Below are 20,592 nucleotides of genomic sequence, written 5' to 3'. Positions count from 1 at the left end.
TTTAAGTGAAAATGCTCGTTGCATCTTTTTGCATTTGCTTCCATTCAACAAGAAACTAAAGGCGCAAAGTTTCGATCGGATCAACTAAATGCTTTTGGTTTTCTTGTCCTTGTCCTGCGGAGCCGCGCTTTAATCTGCAGAAACCGAAACGATCCAACTAAAAAGAAAAAAGGAAGAAAACACATTAAGGTCAGTTCGGTTTTAATTCAGATCCTGCAGGTTGAAAGTCATTTCAATTCCCGAAAGGTGTAAAAAAAAAAAACACACACACGAATTAACACACGGGTTCAAGTTGAAGACGCTTTTATTTATTTATGTTTTCAATGGAAAGTTTACACCACACAGAAAGAAACATACATAGTGGATAAATCGTTTTAAAATGACGAAGAGATACAATGAGTTGTCGGCCCGTATTTTTGGTTTAAACATGTTTTGTTGATAGTACACCGCAGGGGGTTAAACATCGTGAAATCCAAGCCAAAAACAGACAGAAACACAAAGTGCAAATAAATGATTGTCTACAAATTAAATGTGCAAATAAAAAAAGAAAAAGCTTTGTAAAGGAATGTGCAAAAGAGTTTCTATTAGATAAATAAATGACTTGTAAAATATTTCACACCGCTAAAAATAAACAATCTGATGAATTTGTTTCTTTTTTCAAATTTTTTTTAGAAAAAAAAAATCAACACACTACTCCCTGAACATATAAAAAGTTACAAATTAGTGCAGCTCAGCTGGAGGCCTATAAAACTTATTGCCTTAAGCAGTTTAAGGAGACAATCCTCGTTTCTGAATCTCTAAATATTCTGTTTCAGAGAAGGAAAAAATACATTAATGGAAGAGCATGCAGAGAAAGGCTGCTAAAACACCACTAATTACAATATGTGCACCCAAATATAAAAGGTTTTTTTTTTTTCAGTCCAAGAGGGAAATATGAAATCTTACAGAAGAGAGAGGAGGGGAAACAAAACCGAAAAGCTTCAAGTCTGTTACCTCCTGCAATAATTATCTACTGATGTTTGTAGAGTTGGAGGACAGATAATTTATCCTGAGCTGCAAAACAGATTTATTTATTACAAAGTAAACTTCACAGCCACAGCACAAGATCTCAGTTTACCTTAAAGCATTTAGGATTACACTTGTTTGCACAAGATTAATTGAACATTTCTTGCAGCAGTTGCTGCAAAATATTGCAGCTATTTGATCTGTCATATTAAGTTATGAAACAGCAGAGGAATTAGACAGTCCCAAATATGATCATGAGAGCAACACAAGTTGCGTAAAAATATCTGAAGTCATATCTAAATAAGAAAATAATATCAGATTTGTTCACAGAACTTTCTTTAATTTTAAAACTTAACAGTTCTGATTAGTCTGCAATTACATGGAATGTTTGTTAAAGAAGAAATGCCAGAACCTCATTATGTGGAAAAGTTTGTTGAAGCTGAAATGTTTCACCAAAACACAAATACTAATCCATCTACTTCCATAACTCTTACAGCAACTTTATTTCAAAAGTAATAATTAAGAAGGAATTAAGGGAGACTCTTTAGATTCTATTGCTGACATCGATTTCAATGTAAGGCTAAAAATAAATACGTAACCTGCTGTTTAAATGACATTACATCCTCCACCCCCCAAAAAAACCCCAAAGTCATTCAGTAGATTCAGAGAAAGAGGAAGATCTGTTAAAGATGATTGTCAGGTAAAGCGTTGCAGCGCCACAGTGAAGGCTCAGGTGATTTCAGTGCCAAAACCAAATGAGAAAGAATTGATTTAAAAATTCAAAAAGCAATTCACATCAGCAAAGCATGCAGTGGCCCCCGCATCATAAAAACAACACCAACAGAAAAAGGCACAAAAAAAAACAAAAAAAGAACAAAACATGAAACATTCAATTCACGAAAAAACAAATAAAAGTTGCGCATTTTCTCAGCTTTGCCCGGTCTGAGTGTACTTGCAGTCGTGCGGCGTTACGCTGTTGTGTCCTGCTTGAGCCTTTGGCTGCGTGCCTTGTAAACTTCGATCAGCAGGTCTTTAACGTACTGGATTTCACGTTCCACGGACTCTGCCTTGTCTCGCAGCTCGCGGTTCCTCCCCTCTAGGCAGTGCAGCTGCTCCTCCAAAGAATCTAGCTCCGCCCTTTTTCGCTGGCGATACCTAAGTCAAGCAAAAGATGTTGAGTTTTGTATATTTTGGGGGGTTTTTTAATCGCAAGTCATATGAAAACTGTTTTACCTATGAGCGGCGGTTTTGTTCTGATCCCTTTTCTTTTGCTTTCGCTCGCCGCCTTCGTGTGGAATGATGTCTACTTCGTATTTCACAGCGCAGTGGTCTTCTCTTAGCCTGCATGCCTGCCTGTGCCCCGAGCTGTCCAGATTCAGACTCTCCCTCGCCATCAGAAAGCATTCTGGAGCCTGATCGTCAAGGTAACTGCAGTGTAAATCGGGCTGCAGCATCTGCAGACTCTCTGTTTTCACCTGCTCGTTGATGTTCCCCAAGAAGCTGCTGAAGGCCTCGGACTGAGGCGTCGCTGGAATGTAACAGCTTTCACCGCTGTCGGTTTTCCAAGACACGGTGGCCTTGGTCACCTCCACGCTGGCCTTGATGCTGCTCAGCACCTCGCTGTTCGCGGTGCTTCCGCTGACCTCCCTCATGCTGTACATCATCACATCCTCTTTCTTCTGAGGAGCATCCAGTGTTCCACCAAAGCCAAACCCGCCACCAACAACCTTGGCGCTGCCACTCATCACATCTTGGGTAAAGCAGCAATTTTTCTCGTCTTTGGATGAGCCAGCACATCGTCTAAGCTCGATTGCATTACCCAGGCAGTAGCTTTTCCCAACCAGCTGCTCGTCCTCTACGGAGCCGTAATTACTTGTCAGGGCCACAGCAGAATTACCTGAGTTACTTCCTTTGGAACCCAACGCGTTGCTTTCATAGCCTTCGCCAAACCTCACGCTCTCCAGAACTCTTTTCCTACCACACCCACTGGGGCGGCTGCAGCTGTACGGGGCATGTCTAGGAATTTTGGATCGCCCTATGGGCCCACCACAGATGCTCAGCAGGTCCAGCTCTCCGGTTGCCAGGGTAACAAGAAGTGGGTTGGACTCCGATTGGGTGGACGCAGAGTACGAGGCGTATGGCAGTTGACTGAGTGGCTGAGGACCCGCCGGCAGTGGACCCCTGTCGCATTTCCCCAGCCTCTGCCCTTTCTCTGGCAGTGGCTCAGACAGGAAGTAGTCCTCAAGCTGGGCGAGTTCCTCTTGCAGCAAAGAGGTCATGACCTCCAAGTCAGAGGGCACCTGGATATCATTCTGAAGGGGTGAAGGGGGAAGGGAGGCATTGGTGGAGGAGGGAGGGGAAGGAGGATTTGGGAGGTACGAGGAGAAATCCACTTCTTCCGTCATCCAGTCAGTGAGACCATCACCTACACAGGAGGAGGAAAAATGTTTGGAACAATCTGTTAGATGCACAAAATGTTCGTGCTAGGAGGAAAGACAAAAGTTTAAAATATCAAGCTAGCAGTGCAGGCACAATTTGATCGACAATCGTAAATGCAGAACATTTTTCCTGAAGTCGCCCGACAATATCGACAAAACAATCGTAGGTAGTTTTTTACTTACTGTTCAAGAAGGACGAATGTGCTGCAGTGCCGAGCCCACCTGAAATGGGGAAAAATATAAAAAAAACGCACTCGCTGCGACTCACCAATTAAATGCGGGCTCTCCTCTGACACCTCCCCCCTGCACCCCTGTGATTGGCTCTGGTTAGCCTGTGGGTGAGAGAGAGCGAGGGGGTCTGCCGGGCAGACACGAAGAGTCCTCCAAACATGAGCTGATGTTGCCATCATTTTGCCTGTTGACGCCTTGATTTAGTCCGAGTCCGAGCACACGCTGAGAGCGAGCGGAGTCTGACAGATGGGCCACAGAGAGCAGGGCAGGGCGAGCATAATGAAACCTGCAGGGAAGAGGAGGAAGGGATCAGAACGCCGGGCAACTTTGAAGACATCCGGATTGTTCAATCAAATCATGAAATAACCAGTGATAGACAGTGCTTCCTTCTGCAAGCAATGTCCACAAAAATGACATGTTTTGATGAGATGTGACAGGACATAAAATAGCTACAAATCAGAAGAAGTTACATGCAAATGCCCTTAATTAAAGAACCAAAATGCACTATCTCAAATAAAAATGATTGTTCCAAAAAGTGATCTAGAAGACAAATGACTGTCTCCTTTGGATATTTAACTGGCCCTCGAAGCAAAAGTGCAAAAACTTCACACTTCACATCTGAAAACACGTGGGACCTTTCAGTAGTGCTGCCATGGGCTCCACTGTTGATGTAGAAACTCCACAGTAACCATGTGTCTCAAGTGAGAAGCACCCTGGTGGTTAAATGGGATCAATGCAGATCAACTGCCTCCAATCCAGGTTCCTTTTAAATTAATCCTCTGCTTGATCACTTAAACGGTTCAGATTACAGCAATGACCATTTATAGGCTGTTACCAGGGAGTCGGTTAATTTTTATAATCTTACACAATACCTGGATAGTAAGTAAGAAAGTAAGTAAAATCATTTAAAACTGTAACTAAAAAGTGACAACATATCCCTTAATTTATGGGACATCTAAAAGGTTGAATGCATGTATTTACACAAAAGTACGGTTTAGCAAAAAAAAAAAAAAAAAAAAAACTCTTATTGAAGTAACCACAAAAAAAAAAACAGTGACAACTGGGGAAACTATGCGTTTAAAATTAAAGAAAAAAATTCAAACAAAGTGGGAAGTAAACAAGTCAATGGCACCCGATGGTCAGCCACAAAAACAACAACAAAGGGGAAGAAGTGGAAGAGTTTGACTTACTCCATTCTTGCGGGGAAACTGTAGAGCACTTGGGGGTGCGTTGCTAAAGCAAAGCACGACTTCGTTTCTGGTCCAGCGACGTCAACAAGAACTTAAAGAGCCATGTTTAGCTCCGAATAACCCGGAACGACGCACAAAAACAGAGAGGAAAAGATGCTGCTTTGTTGTGGTCGACCTGTAAACTGAGGAGCCGCCTGACCGAGACAAAGCATCAGTTCATTCACACCTAGCAACCGACTGCGTCACCGGCGTAGAACGTGTTGTTGTTGTTCTGCGGAGATCACTCCGCCCACTCCCTCCCTCCGCGGAGGAACACCGAAGGACGGCCCACTCTCCCTCCCAGCTGTTATTGATGACTTGTTTCAAAAGTTAGGATTCCAACATCTCAATTAAGTCATTTTAGACGCATTCGTAGTTTAGTTATGTCAGTTCCACGTCGTGCTCTTGCCGTGAAAACACAGAACGTTTAGTAAGAGAGAAAGTAGTTTTAATAATTCAGTTACTGCAAGGTTCTGATGAGATGTAACGGAAACAAGCTAGCAACGTCAGTTTGTAAACTCAGCGGGGCAGTAGTGTTCGTAACCAGCATCTTAAACAGCGTATCTCCGTAGTGTACATAGATTCAGTTTACCATAGACCACGGTATATTGTTGTAGACGTACTATTTTACTCTTCGTGTTCAGTAGGAGGCTGTTGCAGGTCCGTTGCATCAGTGGTCCTCGCTCGCTGTGATTGGCTGTTCGACGTCCTACTCCGGCTCTCTGATTGGCTGGAATAGGGTCGCTGCGAAATATGATTGGATAGTGGTAGGCAAGGCGAAGCATTAATGTTGTCTTTTTTTTCCCCCTGCAGTGCAGACGATGCACATGTTTCATGTAAACAAACCGGGTGTGGTGACAGGTACAGCACTTTTCCACACTAACAAAAAGCTGCAGGTTTCAGTTTTAAATATTAAAACATTAGTTCTTACTTTTGAAAAACAAAAGTACTTTTATAGATTAAATATTGAGTTAAATTTTCTGGTTATATAATTTTTAAAATAGCTTTTAGCATTATAATTCTAATTTTGACTTAAAAGGTTTTACTTTTAATGTATGCTGATAGTATGTTTGTACCAACTAGCTCATGGTTCCACAAGCAATTTGTCGATGGAAATGGCAGAAAAATCAATGAATAAGACATTAATTGTTCAAGATAATAAATGATCATCCAAATACAGGCTGAGTAGCATTTCTTTCTTGCTAATTCGGTGAGATACAGCCCGCATAGTGACTGACAAGGTCTATCAATAATAATTTTGTTAGAATTAAAGCTTTGTTTTTTTTCCTCTCAGCAAATCCCAAGCTGAGTGTATGCTGTTCTCCTGTTGCTATAGCAATAGCGGACACTGCCCTTATTTTAGACTTGTTTTCTGGTTGCTGTTGCCATGGGATTTGCATCTCTCTCTCTCTCTCTCTTCCCTCCTTACCTACTGTTCTTCCCTCAAATTACCTCTATATCACCAGACGTCTGCGACCATTCCTCCGTCTCATTTGCTGAGTTGCTTTTCTTCGACGTTATCCGTTTGCCAGAATCAATAGGTTTATTTACGGTTCTGCTCAAGTGACAGATTGATAAGCCAGTAAACAGTTTGTCCACTGGGAAGCTTCCAGCTCAGATAATGACATTTGTGCTCAAATTGGAAAGTTGAAATGCACATTGTTCTAAAATACTTCTTTTGTTTTTGCTTTTCTGTCACACTTGCAGGTTTCAAACCGTAAAAGCAATGTTTAATACTGGGAAAGATAGCCTGAGTAAGTAATATACACATTAATCAAAGAATGATTTTATTAAAATTACAAGTTATCTAAACCACCCAGTACTTAGTGCTCTGATTTAACAATTATAAAGAGGCTGGAAAAACGACATCCAATGGACAGTAGGTCAAACAAAACTGAAATAAGTATACATAGATCTTTCTCTTCTTTGTCAAAACAAATCGTCATGAGATGAAGAATGTCTGGCCAATGGTTTTTGACCTTAAGCTCAGTTGCACTTGAGTTATGCAACAAAACTATGATTCAAATCACATCAGCAAGTCTGTCATGCAATAGATGAAAAAAGAAAACAGAAGTTTTTAGTGATTGGGCCTAAATCTGTTGTGAAGCTGTTGTACAAACAAAAATTTTTTGGGTTTTTTTTTTTTGTGCTCAAAAACACTTAAATCTAAATGAGATTTAAGTAATCAAAAACATCTTGATTACAATCATTTAAAGGTAATTCTTGGCCAGATCATTTATTATGGTTAGAAGCCAATAACATTTTTACAAAATGGTATCCTGGTCAGGGTTGATTCTTCCCTGAAATAAATTTAATATTGTAATATCATCTTTGTCAGATATTGGAACATTAAACATTAAAATGTCATAAAAAAAAAGAAGAAATCTGCGAGAGGACAAATACTTTTCTCAGCTCTGTGTTTGTTCTTTTACGTCTCGATGATTTAGAGGCATTTCTCTATTAAGCCTAACATGTTGTGTCTGCCGTAAAAGAAGCAATTGGAGAGATTTGTAGAAAGGCAACCTGATGCAATCAAGATAAATGTGGTCGTAATGGAAACCAGATTGAGATAGTAGTAGCTGGTGAAGTTGGCAGGTCTCACAGGAAACCCCTGACTGCTCTCTCTGGTTGTATTAATTGGCCCACTGAGAGCTTCCTGTTTATGTGTCATGATAAGAGATAGCCAAGGTGCTGCTCATGACAGAGTCGCTGCTTTTCTCCTTTGTCACCACAGTCAAGAAGAACAATTTGGTTATGTTTTTTGTTTTATATTTTGGAAGACTCATGCTCAGAACATCTGTAGGGCTTCCAGGATGGAAGACAGATTTTTTTAAGTCACACAAACTTCACAACTGAAGTCAACAAACCAGCTTCGACAGATTGAACAACGTTAGATCAAACTGATCCTCGAATGTCTTTAAGACATTTGAACATAACTCTTCCATAACTGATGCCCAGGCTAATTGAATATTGTGCATGAGCTGAGAAGTTGGAAAAGTCTACGCTTGCATGCCAAGTGCATGTATGGCACGTTAGTGAGGGTTACAGCATCATTTCATCATCATCTCTCTCAGAATTTATTGTCCTCAACTTTTGCCCCTCTTTGAACACATGAGGAAAACATGTAGTGCAGTTACCACTTGTGAATGGAAGCCCCCTCAGAGGGGATTTGCGAATGTTCCTGCTTGTTTCAGTCGAGTGACTGCTTGCATGTTTGTGCGTTTGGCATGAAACAGGTAATCAATTCTCGACAAGGTAACAATTTAATTTCCTTCATGAATTTTAAAACAAAACTAACCTGCTTTGGTATCGAACCGTGACGAAAGCGGTGACTCGCGGGTTGTGTTTATGTACTGATCCTCGAGGACGTGACGGTAAATTAGAGGTGTATGATGTAAAAAAGCAAAAAACTATTAAGTCCTTCTTTGAGATCCCACAGGATGTCACTTGCTTTTATCAACTCGAACTCCAAAGCGCAAGATTTGTTGATCTGGCACAATAAAATAAACTCCTGAAAGGGATGGTGGATGTCATGTGTCAGCAGCTAGATACAAATTTTGTTTTTCTTTTTATGTTGTGGAAAATGGCAAATAAGATAAAATAAATAAATGAATAAATAAAAACAACAAGAGCTTAAAAAATAAAGTTAGTGTGGCGCTAAGTCCCAGAAGATCCACCCGGGTTATTTACAGCACTCAGAGCGTGATTCAGTGGTACAAAACCCCAGAGGCTCATCGTCTGTCACCTTTGAGCTTTACAGCTGATGTGCAAGATAGTTTTATGGCAGCTTGCAACAAACAAAATATAATTTCAATGATGAAAATCTGTGTTTTTTGAGCTATTTATTACACTTCAGGTTTGTGTTGCAGCTTTGTTTTGTGTTTTTGCAGTTTTTATGTACTGTAACTGGGTACTTCCAGGGAGAGGCTTTCGTTGAACACATGCTGCTGTGCTGAGCTGCAAATGGATAAACGGTACATGAGGTTTAACGAGTGTAACATGCAATATTTTTCCCACCTCTTCTAAAGGGTCGACAACATTCAGCAACATTTTTAATGCAGTCACTTTTGTCCTTTCTCCTACTAAATAAAATTTGTTGAAGCCTGTAAAACCCTTTGAAAATTTATCAAGCCTAATGTATAATTATTATGCAAAAATTATATGATTTGAAGTTCCTTCCATAACTGATGCCCAGGCTAATTGAATATTGTGCATGAGCTGAGAAGTTGGAAAAGTCTATGCTTGCATGCCAAGTGCATGTATGGCATGTTAGTGAGGATTATTACACTCACTAACCAACGTGCTCCTTTTTTTAATCCTTTGTGATATCTTAGACTAATAAAGCTGTTCTGCTTTTAAGATCTTTCTCTTTATATCATCAATAATATAGTTTTGTGTTTTTATTTATTTAATTCCACAATTCAAGAGAAGCAACATTGTTTTTGTTGTGTTAGTTTTGCAACATCTATAAAATGGATGAATTTCCTCATGTAATTCAGTTCCAGATGAGTCATTTATTTAATTTAGGTGCCTTTGAGGCGGGATGAATCTAAAATCTGGAGGATAGTGTCTCTCACGGATTGATCTTAAATATCAGCTTCTCTATTCGGTACTGCATTGTGTTGGTCTGTCACACAAATTGGCAATAAAAAACACTGAAGTTTTCACTTTTAAAATGACAGCCGATCAAGAAAACTTATCCAAAGTAGAGACCTTCAGCTATTTTTTTGAGTAATTTCTTTGCTATCATTCTTGTCATTTCTTTCGTCCTGTTGAATATTTGATAACACTTTATTTGATGGGGTGCGCATATGACATGCCTCTGTGATAAACATGGCATAACACCTGTTATAAACATGAAGGAGTGCTTTTGAATGTTTATGTACTTTTAGTGCAAAGTTGACAATTTTAATGCACTTTTAACCATTCATTAGAAAGAGTGATCTTTGTGACGCAGTAAAACCTGCTTTGATCCATGACGTCTGCGTGTGTGTCTCAGTAAACAGAAGGCGTGTTTAAGGACGGGCATCGGAAATCTTCCCCCTTTAATCTCCTAAATTAATCTGAACTCACATGTGGATCTGAAAGCATATGAATCGGGGGCGCACGCTGTGAAGGCGGTGGAAGCAGAGCCTTTGACATGGAACCGCTGTAAACTTTCTGCCTGAGCTGGCAGGACATCTCTATTTCATCAGGAATTTTTGAGGGTTGTTTTTAGACGGGCCTAATTTCTCCCATTAATGCTGAGAAACTCAAATGAGAGCTGCGTTCATTTTCAGCCGATCTTATTTGAACTGGAAGGCCTGGGGGGGAGAAGGCCTGGTCTACTCCTATGAAATAAAGTAGAGATCACCCCGGCCTCATTAATATTTCGCCAACAATAAGGCGAGGTGTCGCTCAGGCTCGTCGCCGCAGTAATGAGCTCACATTGCTCTCTTAAAAGATGTGTTTACTATGCGGCCGGGTGCTCTGGAGCCTCAGAGATACACTGATGTGTGGAAATCTCTCCCAAGGTCAGAGGAATGCAAATCTTCATAAGGTCGCAGACTGCCTCTCTTCTCACCTGCACGGATCTCAAAAAAGGACAGCGACTCATTTTCATAAATATTACACAACATGTTTTCACTTCAACTAAGGGAACAGGGGATTAACATTTGAAGTGCTGAAACTAATTGCTATCTGTCAGGAGCAAGGTGTGTTTTCACGATTAACTACACATCTGCTAAATATTCCTCCGATTACTGCAGGTGAATTAATCATGCAGTCCAGTCAAATGTTATCACTATCAAAGCTCCTCATTCACGTTTCGTTTTTCTAATCTAGGGTGGATGTGATGTGAAATAGGTGCAGGAGAAGGAGGCTCACTTCAGGAGGAGATAAGAAGTATGTTGTGCTGCATGTGTGGGGTTCAGATTTCTCCATATTGAATCATGCATGTTGCATGTAATTTCATTTTCTCTTTTCATTATTTTTATGTAGCTCACCTACTGCAGACAAGTCATGTAATTAATTAGGCTACCGGATAAAAAAAAAAAAAAAGCGCAAACACGTTGGTCTGATTTGAGTTGATCTGCTCCAAATAGTATATATATTTAAATAAAAAAGTTAGAGACAATTAATACAACACACCGACAAATAAAGAGCGAGAATTTAAAGAGAACACCTTTGTGAAAGTTAGCATCTCATTAGCGTGTGTGAGGATATTTACAGAAAGCTAGTAATTAATGACTTGTTTATGTAGCTTCTAATTAAGAGAGGAAGAACAGGGTTGTAACTTTGTTCAGTTCAACTAAAATGTCCCGTTTGCTGCTGGTGTGGCCAGGGGGAGAGACGCTTTGCTTTTATTTAAATTATTATTTTATTGCTATGCTTTGTTTTTTTTTTATTATTATTGTTTTAATTCTCCTGCCCTCTGTCAATCCTCCACTCAAAGTGGAAACCTGAAATGTAAAAACAGTGATTTTGCTTTTGTCACTTTTAAATGACTCAGATCATCAAATAACTGCAAACAACAATAAAATATAATTGTAGTCAATTTAAAAAAATCATTTCACAAGTGATGATTTCATGTGTGAAGGCATTAAGGCTATCCTGACATTATGTGTAAATGTAATCATAATGTCATCGGTTTTTTGTGGCATCAGTTTAATAAAGTTAATGGGGGAATAAGATATTTGCTGCCTTGACACTAAGGTGACCAGTTTCCTAAGCTGCCAGGACAAAATGCTAAATTAAAAAAAAGAAAAGAGAAACACTAACATGTTATCATTAAAAACACAGAACAAGAATGTCTGCTTTATACATTTTTATTTATATTTAATGTGTATTTTAGAATATCTTAATAGCACTGTAAATGTTCCTTTTTATTGAAATTTTACGGGAAGTATTTGAGATTTTTATATAAAGTACAAATGTATCGCTCTGTTATGTACCTGGATGAATAGCTTTTGGAACAATATATAAATACAGATATTAACAAAAAAATCATGTAAAAATCATTCACTGTATATTTGTATTTGGCACCAAGCAAAGTTACATTTTACTTTGTAACATACATTGTTCTGCTGAAATGTTTCTAGTGAGTTTAGTGTTGCAAATATTAAATATTTTCTGCATCTGGATAAAATGTTAAAATATATAAAAAGGTTACAGGGATAATACTGCATGCTAATATCTTTAAAGGTGTAAACAATCTGAAGTTTAAAAACAAAAAAAATTAAGAAATCTTGAAAATTGTTCCGCCTGAAATCACTTAAAGCACATTCAGAAATGACTCGGCTTCATTTCTTTAAAACGCGCCTCTGTCAGGACTGAGCCCTCCTTCAGTTTACGGCGGCGTGAAGTTATTTCTTCTCCTCAGACGTTCCTGCGCTCCAAACACTCACTCCACTCATGTCAGCTCCAGCAGGAAGCAGGTCAGTGCGCCGATGTCCACTTGCTTCCTTTGCTCGTCTCATCGTCGTCGTCGTCGTCCGTCTCTCAGCTCATAAACTGTGTGTAGCCCTCTGCGCCCGTAACTATGACGTCCATCCAGATCCTCATGGCCTCCGCAGACGGGGCCACCATGTAGTAAAGCCGGTCGTGAGTTTTCACACAGAAGGTCAGAGCTGGATTGGGACTCTGAGTCACAATAAAAGGAGATTTCGTTTTACTAAAACGCAGAAACTCCACCGACTGTTTTTAATAATATTCATCCCTGGTGAAGATCGGTAAATAATTCTTCTCATCCTGATTTTTTTCTTTGTTAAATTCCAACCTTTCCGCTGCGTAAATCTATTCAGTAGAAGTTTTAAAAAAATCCAACAGTGACAATTTCCCTGCATTGTTTAAGATATATATTTGACCATTAATCAAGTCCTGAATTTGTTCTGATTTAGGATTTATATCTGGGCACTGAAATGGAAGAAGAGTGATTTTGTGTTATCATTAATCGACTAAAATATCAACCTGGCCACCAAATATTTATAAATTAAAAAAGAAGGTTTTGTAATTTTGGATAGTTTTAAATAGTGAAATGCAGTCTAATAAGTCTAAACCGGCCCGCAGCATCACAGATCAACCTCTGTGTTCCCACCAGTTGCAGCGTTTGTTGCTGAAAATCCCAACAGCCTGGATCTCAACGAACCAGATCCAGTTAAAGTTCAGATTAACATTTACTTTTATAGTACAGTTAAGGATGACAATATTTGTTCAAACGGCAATTTTGTTAAAACAAATAATCCTTAAAGTGACATATTTTACACAACTTCAACAAAAGATTACGTTTAACTTTTTACGACATTTTTGTGCTAAAAGTTTTTCTCTTTGTCTAATTATCTGTACAATTCGATTCAAAAATAATTTGTTAAAATCAAACACAAATTTGAAGCTTATCAAAGACATTTGATTTTATCAGCTTAAAAGGGACACCAACATGTTTTTGTTGCTTTTCAATCCCATTTTTCACAAACTGTTGAATTTGTAAAGAAATAAAATTCACTCAAAACATCTGAATTTAGAAAAGTATTTATGATAGAGGAGCGTTTACCTTTGCAGCGCTGCGCAGGTGATCATAGTAAACCTCTTCAATCGCCTGGAAGTAAATGAGCCCTTTCAGCTTGGTCTCATGCTTGTCTGAGACGAGAAAAAGAAAAATAAATATATTAAGTTACATTACATTACATCTTGTTGCACTGATGCAAGACCTCTGCCAGACCGAACTCCAAACAGGAGAATCAGCGGGCGATGAGAGGAAACTGTGTTATAATAAAAGGAGGACAGGAAAGTGTTTCTTTTTACCTGCTGAGAACGGTAGAAAATATTACAAATACCTTAATCTTTACTTTAAAAAACGTACGGCTTTATGAAAAGTAACACAAATAGAAATATAACAGAAATATTAAATGAGGACTAAGGAAAGTAATGAGGTTTACATTTATGTACAAGTGGACAGAAGAACAGAATATTTTTTTTGATTCTGTTGCTTTTACTTGTTTTATTTGTTTGTGCATTTTAAAGTAACAATTTGAACACTTTGTAATCAGATATATGTTGCTTCTGGTTTGAATGAAAATAATTTGAAATCTAAATCTGCCAGGGGTTTGAGTAATTTCAGGTGGAAAGAGGAACTGAAACTCAAGACGGCAAGAATGGACACAAAAACAGAAATAAGGGATAAAAGTCTTTTCCCCAGCAGCGTCTGATCCATGAATAGGTATGAGCAGAAGTGTATCAGAGCAAGAGTTAATTAGAAGTGTGAGTCTATTTCCAGCTAAGCCTCAAGTCTTTGCCATCCTATTAATCTGACTTGTTTTCTTCAGTTGTACTTTCTGGATCGTCTGCCTCTCTCTCTCTCTCTCTCCTTTTTGCTGATGGCGAGGGTGAAAATTGGCATAAGTGTTAAGAAGAAGCTCAACTTTTTTTGTATCACATTTCATGTTTTTCTGTTGAAAAGAATGAGCTTAGAGCAGGTCAGAGGTTCTGTCAGATGTCCGGTCTCAGTTCTTTGTCCCTCGGGTTTCACACACAGATGCTCCACGCCAAAGAGTTTGGGGAGTCGTGTTGCAGTGAAACCTGACGTTCAAGTTTGTTACTTATTGTCACTGAGCTGAAGGGCTTCTGTGGTATCTGGGCTTTTAAACCTAAAGTGAATTTTCTTCAGAGAAATTCAGCCTTCAGATTCTCTGAATTGTCTCGTCCAAACAATCAGGAGTCGTCCCTTTGACTCTCCTGAAAGAGCGGAGATGGAAACATCCTCCAACAATTAGCGGCGGTCTTTTGAGATGCCTTCCACACTTTGTTCCCACTTTCTCTTCTTCATAAGTCAAATCTGCTTAGTAATGAGATAAATGTTTTTGAAATGTGAGTTTCGTTTTATTAGTCACGAACAAGCCAGGAGCTAGCCTCCACCCTGAGAAAAACACATCCAGAGAAACTATTGCATCTTGTTTCATCACCGTCATCACCATCATCTTCGTCAGGAGTGAGCGGGTGAAAAGGCTAGGCGAGTGAATGGAGAGAGGAGCATAAGGAGCAGCGGTGTCAGGGATGGAAATGTGCTTGGATTCTATTTTGGAACTGATTGTAAAATAATGCTTCAAAACATGTTTGTGAATTATTCAGAAAACCGCTTTTGTGTCAGATTCTGATGGATATGAAGAACAAACTGCAACAGTCTGACTTTGTTTTAAAACAATAAAGGGCGGCGGAAAATAAAACTCCACTTTTCAATTGAGAAAATGTCTCACATTAGAGCAAAGTGCAGAACCTTAGAGGAGAAGCAGTGATGCTTTGGGATAAGCCCTGTGTGAGGATCTTTACAAGTTAACAAGTTAAATAAACCCAAATGACCCGGAACGAACTGAAACAGAGTGTAAAATGAAATCCAACATCAATACATTTTAGTGAGCCCTCATAATGCAGAAAGCAAAATACTGGATTCAATGGAAGCTGAAATTTGTAGGCCTTGAAAGCAGAAGGATTTCTAATGATTTTGGAAAGCAGCGTTACCTAACATACAGACATGTGTAATTTAAAAACTTTGTAAACAACAGTTTTTTATTGCAAATGAGGCGATTTATGCACATCAAACTAAGAGCAGATATTCTCAATCGATGGAGTTTGACATGAAAATTATTTCTTCCTCCAACTGATGTTTAGATATTTTTATGTAACTTCTTTGCACTTCCTGTGTGGCCAGCTTCATCTTTTTTTTGTCTCCAAATGTGGAACACTTATTTTAAGCAGTGGTTGAAGTTTTTCCTGGCAGTTTGATTAAAAATAATTACACAAAAATAGCATAAAAAGTGAAATAAAATATGTTTTACCATTGTTTTCAATACAAATTCAACACAAAAATCCCTCATTGTTGTGCTAGAATTCTGCATTTGAGCACACACCTGCAAATCAGGTTTGATTTCAGATACCAATCAAACGCCTCATTGGTTGCATCAGGTGGGCTTGAGACAAAAGCCCAAAATTATTCATACACCCTGGCACATCCAGGTTTAATATCATCAACCAATAGATTTATCTTAGGAATAAATGAGAGGTATCTCTAAAAAGAAAAGAAAAGAAAATGTAAAAAGTACAGTCACAGGAATCAGCATCCTATTTAATGACATTGATTTCATGAGTTTTCACTAGTATTTTATCTTATGTGATGAAATCAGAGTCTTGAAGGTTGGATGGCCTCATTACCATCACCCTAATCTTTTTTTAGTCTAAAAAGTTGCTAGGATGGAAACAGTGAGGTGGATCTGTTTCCAGTGGCTGATTTTTAAGAAAGATTATGCCTGAAACCAGTTTCACATGTAAACATAGGCCAGTATAAACCAAAATGTAAGGAAATCTGGGTTGATTTATTGGTGCACTTCTAGTTTGGACTCCAAAGTGATGACAGAGTATTACTTAAATCAGAAGAAACGTGTTGGTTAAATTAAAAAATCACTAAATCTTGATTGTATGCACTTGAAGCATTTCAATTATGATAAGAGATGGAAGCTCAGATTTTATTTTCCCTGTAATTGCTCACAAACTCTACTTTTAAAATAATACTTTGAGTGTTTGTGTGTAATTTCACTTCACCAGCTGATAAAATAGCTGAGTTTGAGTTGAAAAAAAAAATTCCACTACAAAACATATTATGTGTTGCTCTCTGTCTTCATAAAATATGTTGCATTTAGTGATTATAATGGGACAAAATGTTGAAAAGTTTTTAGCAGTGTGTATATTCATGCGAGGACTACCTAACTATATCCACTGATGTTTATAACAATCAATATTTACACAAATCCAGCCCAATTCGTCCTCACCAATGTAATAGCAGAAGCTCCTCTTCAGACGGTCAAAAACGAACCAGCGTTTCTTCCATGATTTGATCTTGCCTCCCATCTTCACCAGGTGGCCTTTGCACATTTTCTCAGTGAGGATGACGAAGGGGCAGGTGTCTATGCAGTGGCCACACGACTCCACATGGGCGCGCAGGTCAAACTCCTCTTTACGGTTTGGCAGGTAGCGAGTCATTGGACGGGCCTGCAACGGGAAAACATCACATGTTGTTTTTTATTAAACTGTCCAAAGCTGTCTTACTGAGAAAATATTTCTGACTTCAAACATATCAGGTTAATGTTTGTTTAGTTCCATATTGTCATCAATTTAAATAAATTTCAGTAACAGGTTCAAATGTAAAGAAAAAAAACAGTTTTTTAAATACTAAATAAGGTTCTCTTGGATTTTTGCTAGATGAAGTTGTACTCTGGATCAGTTTTACGCTTCCTCTCTCTTTGCTTTTGTAAACCTCTCCTTTGCTGCAGGAAACAGCGACCTCATAATTAAAACAACAAGTCAATGTGTGTTTACTCTATCAGCCACATCAATCTCCAACACTATTGCAGATGTGTTTTGTGGAAATGCAGCACCAGCAGAGAAATAACTGTGGACTTTCATGAAAACCCGCTGAGGGATTTCCAAAGACCGCATGTCTTTGGAAAAAATACAGAATAGTAAAAATAATTTACAAAAGGGATAATTGAAATCAAAACACCAGACTGAAGACTTTTATCATTCAGTTTTTGGTAAAAAGATATGAAAAAGAGAAAAACAAACGAAAATGATTGAATTTCTTTTAATCTATCATGCGATTAACTGATTTGCTGTTTATTGTGACAAACCTAGTTGTCACTTTTGAATGCAGACACCGCAGCATCTGGTGATTGTTAGACAAACACGGTTTCAACAAGGTGCTGCAGTTCTCTAACAGCTTCAACACTTTATTTTAACCTTTTCAAGTTGCATCCTGGCAGGCAGCAAACTAAGCTTTTCACTGTAAAAGTGAAAGTGTTTCTACTATGAAAATAAACTGAATTATGCGACCGTGATACATTTATATTTGTTAGTTTTAAGGCTTTTTGTTCAATTTAATAAGGAGTTGCCAATAGTTGATGTTGGCATCTTTATGTTTGATTTTTCCATAATTATAATTAGCCGTGATTAAAGCCTAGTGTATGTTATTTGTATCTATTATTTTCCACCCTACCCCTCCTCATTTCTTTTTGTCTTTCCCTCTGTCTCGCTCCCCTCCCGTCGGTCCTTCTCCTTTCTTTGACAATCTTTGATCTTCCTCCCTTTATTGCCTCTCCTCTCATCCTTTTCTCCCTCAAGCCTCTGCTTCCCCTCCGTCACCTCCCTCTTCTCTCCCCACCGCTCCACTGACCTGGGAGAAGTGCTTCTCTCTCATCTTCACCTCCTCCTCCACCAGCCTCCGCCTGTGGGCCGACTCATCCTGAAGCCTCCTCTCGGCCTCCTCTCGCCTCCTCCGCTCCTCCTCCAACATCTGCCGCCGAGCCTGCACCTCCCTCTCCTGGGAGCGTCGGGACAGAAGAGAGCGCAGAGAGCAGACCGAGGGGGAGAGACAATAAGAGCGAGACGGGAATATATGTTAATGGCAGGCAAATATTGCGATACAAAGCAGACAACTGTCAGAGGATGCACCTGAGAATTCAAGTCCCAATCCAGGGTTTTGTAAAATCTATCCCTTTAGTCTGTGTGTGGAAAAGGGGAAGCTTTGCTGACGTAAAATGATCCTTTGCAGCTTTCAGATACTTACTCACAGGTCTGCTTTATTTCAGCATTAAAAAAACTGATAAAAACAAAATATTTTATAACTTAATTTCAGAAAGTCTTCTGCTCGCTCTGACGTCTCATGTAGATTTAATCTACCTGTTCCTTAAACATCTCCGAGTCACATTTCGACTACACTGAAATACTTTATGATTTTTATCAAATAGTTTTTACCATTACTTCAGTTTTCTTTCTATCTATTTAATGACTTAAAATATTGTGAAAATGTACTAATTTTCTTCCACTCATATAACATCTCTATCAGGAAACATCAGTCACAAATTGAACACTGCTTCAAAAAAACTTGTAAAATACTGACGACAAATTCTTGTGTTTTTATGTTTGTGTGCTTGTTTTCCAAGAAGATGAAGTGACTGACATGCATTGTGTTGATTTCATGTGAAAGCCCTCCAGCTGTAGCGTGGGGAACTCACTCTGTTCTCAATCAGCCTGGCTTTCTCCTGCTGCGCCTCCTTCAACATCTTCTCCATCTCCTCTATCCTCTGGGCCTCCAACCCAGAGGCGCTACAAGTCACACAGGGGAAGTTCACATTGATTACACGGATATGACAAGGCTTCGGATGAGAAGAGGGGACCCGAAGGGGAGGCAAAAAAAGGTAAACAAACACGCCTGGAATCAGAACAGCAGGAGACGCGGACTCTTCATTAACACCGTGGTGGAAACTTAACTTCAGAAACCTGAATGGGTTTGGCATGGCAACAGCCAGCGCCGTCACGTGAGCAAAAAAAGGCGTGTAACAAAGCCCGCTGTGACAGGAACAAAGCCTAGTGACCTTTTCTTCAAACAGAGAGGGCAGACTTGGATGTTCCCATGGAAACAGGGCAGTCTCTCACCTTTCCGGAGTACAGGCGGAGTTGCCAGTGGAGACGCTGGTCTCCAAGCTGTCGGAGCTCTCCAGGCTCAGGGTGTCGTACGGCTGGGTGCCGCTGGGTGGCAGCTGGTGGTGCAGGATTGAGTGATGGATTGTCAGAGATGGGTCTGTGGGAACACATGGGGGAATAGAGTCAGTTATCACAGCCTATGGCGCCCTCTGGTGGCATGAGAGCGAATTGTGTCAGTACACTTCAGTTTCAGTTTGAGGAAATACCGATTTTTAGTCATTTTTCTTCTCACACTCATTTTCTTTTGTTTATTTGTTGTGAGATTCAAGATATTTTCTTCATAGAAAATGATTAAACTTACGGATTTATTTATTTTTATTGCTGTCGTTTTTAACATTGTCTTGGAGCAAGAAAGAAATGTTCTTTGTAATTATGTATTATATACATATATATATATATATATATATATATATATATATATATATAATATATATATACATACATATATATATATATATATATATATATATATATATATATATATATATATATATATATATATATATATATATATATATATATATATATATATATATATATATATATATATATATATATATATATATATACCTCTAGGGCAAATCTATTGTTCTTTTGGTTTAAATGAAGATGTCAAGATTTTTAACATATTTATGTTAACATAAATATGTTAAAGATGTCAACATATTTAACATATTTATCCATGTCATATTATCTTGGTCCCCTTCCTATGTGCATGCAGGTTCTTACTGGGTACTCCTGTTTCCTCCTGCAGATCATAAACAGGACTATTAAGTTAAATGCCTCAATTACCTTTATGGATAGACCAATGAAAATACAGAAGGATAGGTAACTTACTTTTATTTATTCTTTTTATTTTGATCTCAGTTACAAAAATTAGATTCTTGTCTTAATACTATTTAGTTTCCTCATTTCTTTTAAGGATCAGTTTCTGTGCTTTTCAGTTGTTTTTTATTATCTCTTTATTCTTTCTTGCCTTATTTGTTCCCTTCTTTATGTACAAAAAATATTCCCAAAATAAAAACTGATTGATTTTTATTTAAATAGTAGTGAATGTGATGACACACTTTTCAGCCAAAACCTTAAATCGCCTGACAGATAAAGTGAGTAAAAGCCTTTATCTCTTCACGTTCTTCTTTGCTCATATGTATTTATTGTGCTGTGGTTCAGTCACCAACAGAGCTGCC

The 20,592-nt window shown here is 38.6% G+C and overlaps 2 protein-coding genes across 11 annotated transcripts in view; both read right to left on the bottom strand.

The window, feature by feature from the left end:
* Positions 1-286: 286 nt before the first annotated feature.
* atf5a (activating transcription factor 5a) lies at positions 287-5,638 on the bottom strand. Of its 3 annotated transcripts, none has more exons than XM_055043966.1 (4): positions 5,527-5,638; positions 3,712-3,960; positions 2,239-3,430; positions 287-2,160 (listed from the first exon to the last, which is right to left on the bottom strand). In XM_055043966.1, the coding sequence occupies exons 2-4, from the start codon at positions 3,851-3,853 to the stop codon at positions 1,974-1,976; spliced, it is 1,521 nt and encodes a 506-aa protein (XP_054899941.1). In that variant the 5' UTR covers positions 3,854-3,960; positions 5,527-5,638; the 3' UTR covers positions 287-1,973. The 3 variants fall into 3 exon arrangements, with proteins under 3 accessions (XP_054899941.1, XP_054899940.1, XP_054899942.1); XM_055043965.1 differs by lacking the exon at positions 5,527-5,638 and adding an exon at positions 4,865-5,517; XM_055043967.1 differs by lacking the exon at positions 5,527-5,638 and having other exon boundaries at positions 3,627-3,724.
* Positions 5,639-11,698: 6,060 nt separating this feature from the next.
* The window catches only part of phldb1a (pleckstrin homology-like domain, family B, member 1a), a 36,188-nt gene continuing 27,294 nt past the window's right edge, over positions 11,699-20,592 (bottom strand). For all 8 annotated transcript variants that reach the window (XM_055043326.1, XM_055043327.1, XM_055043325.1 and 5 more), the window contains 6 exons: positions 19,358-19,502; positions 18,937-19,027; positions 18,096-18,242; positions 16,696-16,915; positions 13,431-13,516; positions 11,699-12,523 (listed from right to left, as the gene is read on the bottom strand). In XM_055043326.1, the coding sequence (XP_054899301.1) occupies positions 12,383-12,523; positions 13,431-13,516; positions 16,696-16,915; positions 18,096-18,242; positions 18,937-19,027; positions 19,358-19,502 (830 nt within the window). In that variant the 3' untranslated portion in view covers positions 11,699-12,382. The remainder of the gene's footprint in view (positions 12,524-13,430; positions 13,517-16,695; positions 16,916-18,095; positions 18,243-18,936; positions 19,028-19,357; positions 19,503-20,592) is intronic.

Source organism: Poeciliopsis prolifica, unplaced genomic scaffold (assembly GCF_027474105.1).
Source record: "Poeciliopsis prolifica strain line A6 unplaced genomic scaffold, Auburn_PproV2 SCAFFOLD019, whole genome shotgun sequence".
NCBI lineage: Eukaryota > Metazoa > Chordata > Actinopteri > Cyprinodontiformes > Poeciliidae > Poeciliopsis > Poeciliopsis prolifica.
This window is presented reverse-complemented; position numbering and strand designations above follow the sequence as displayed.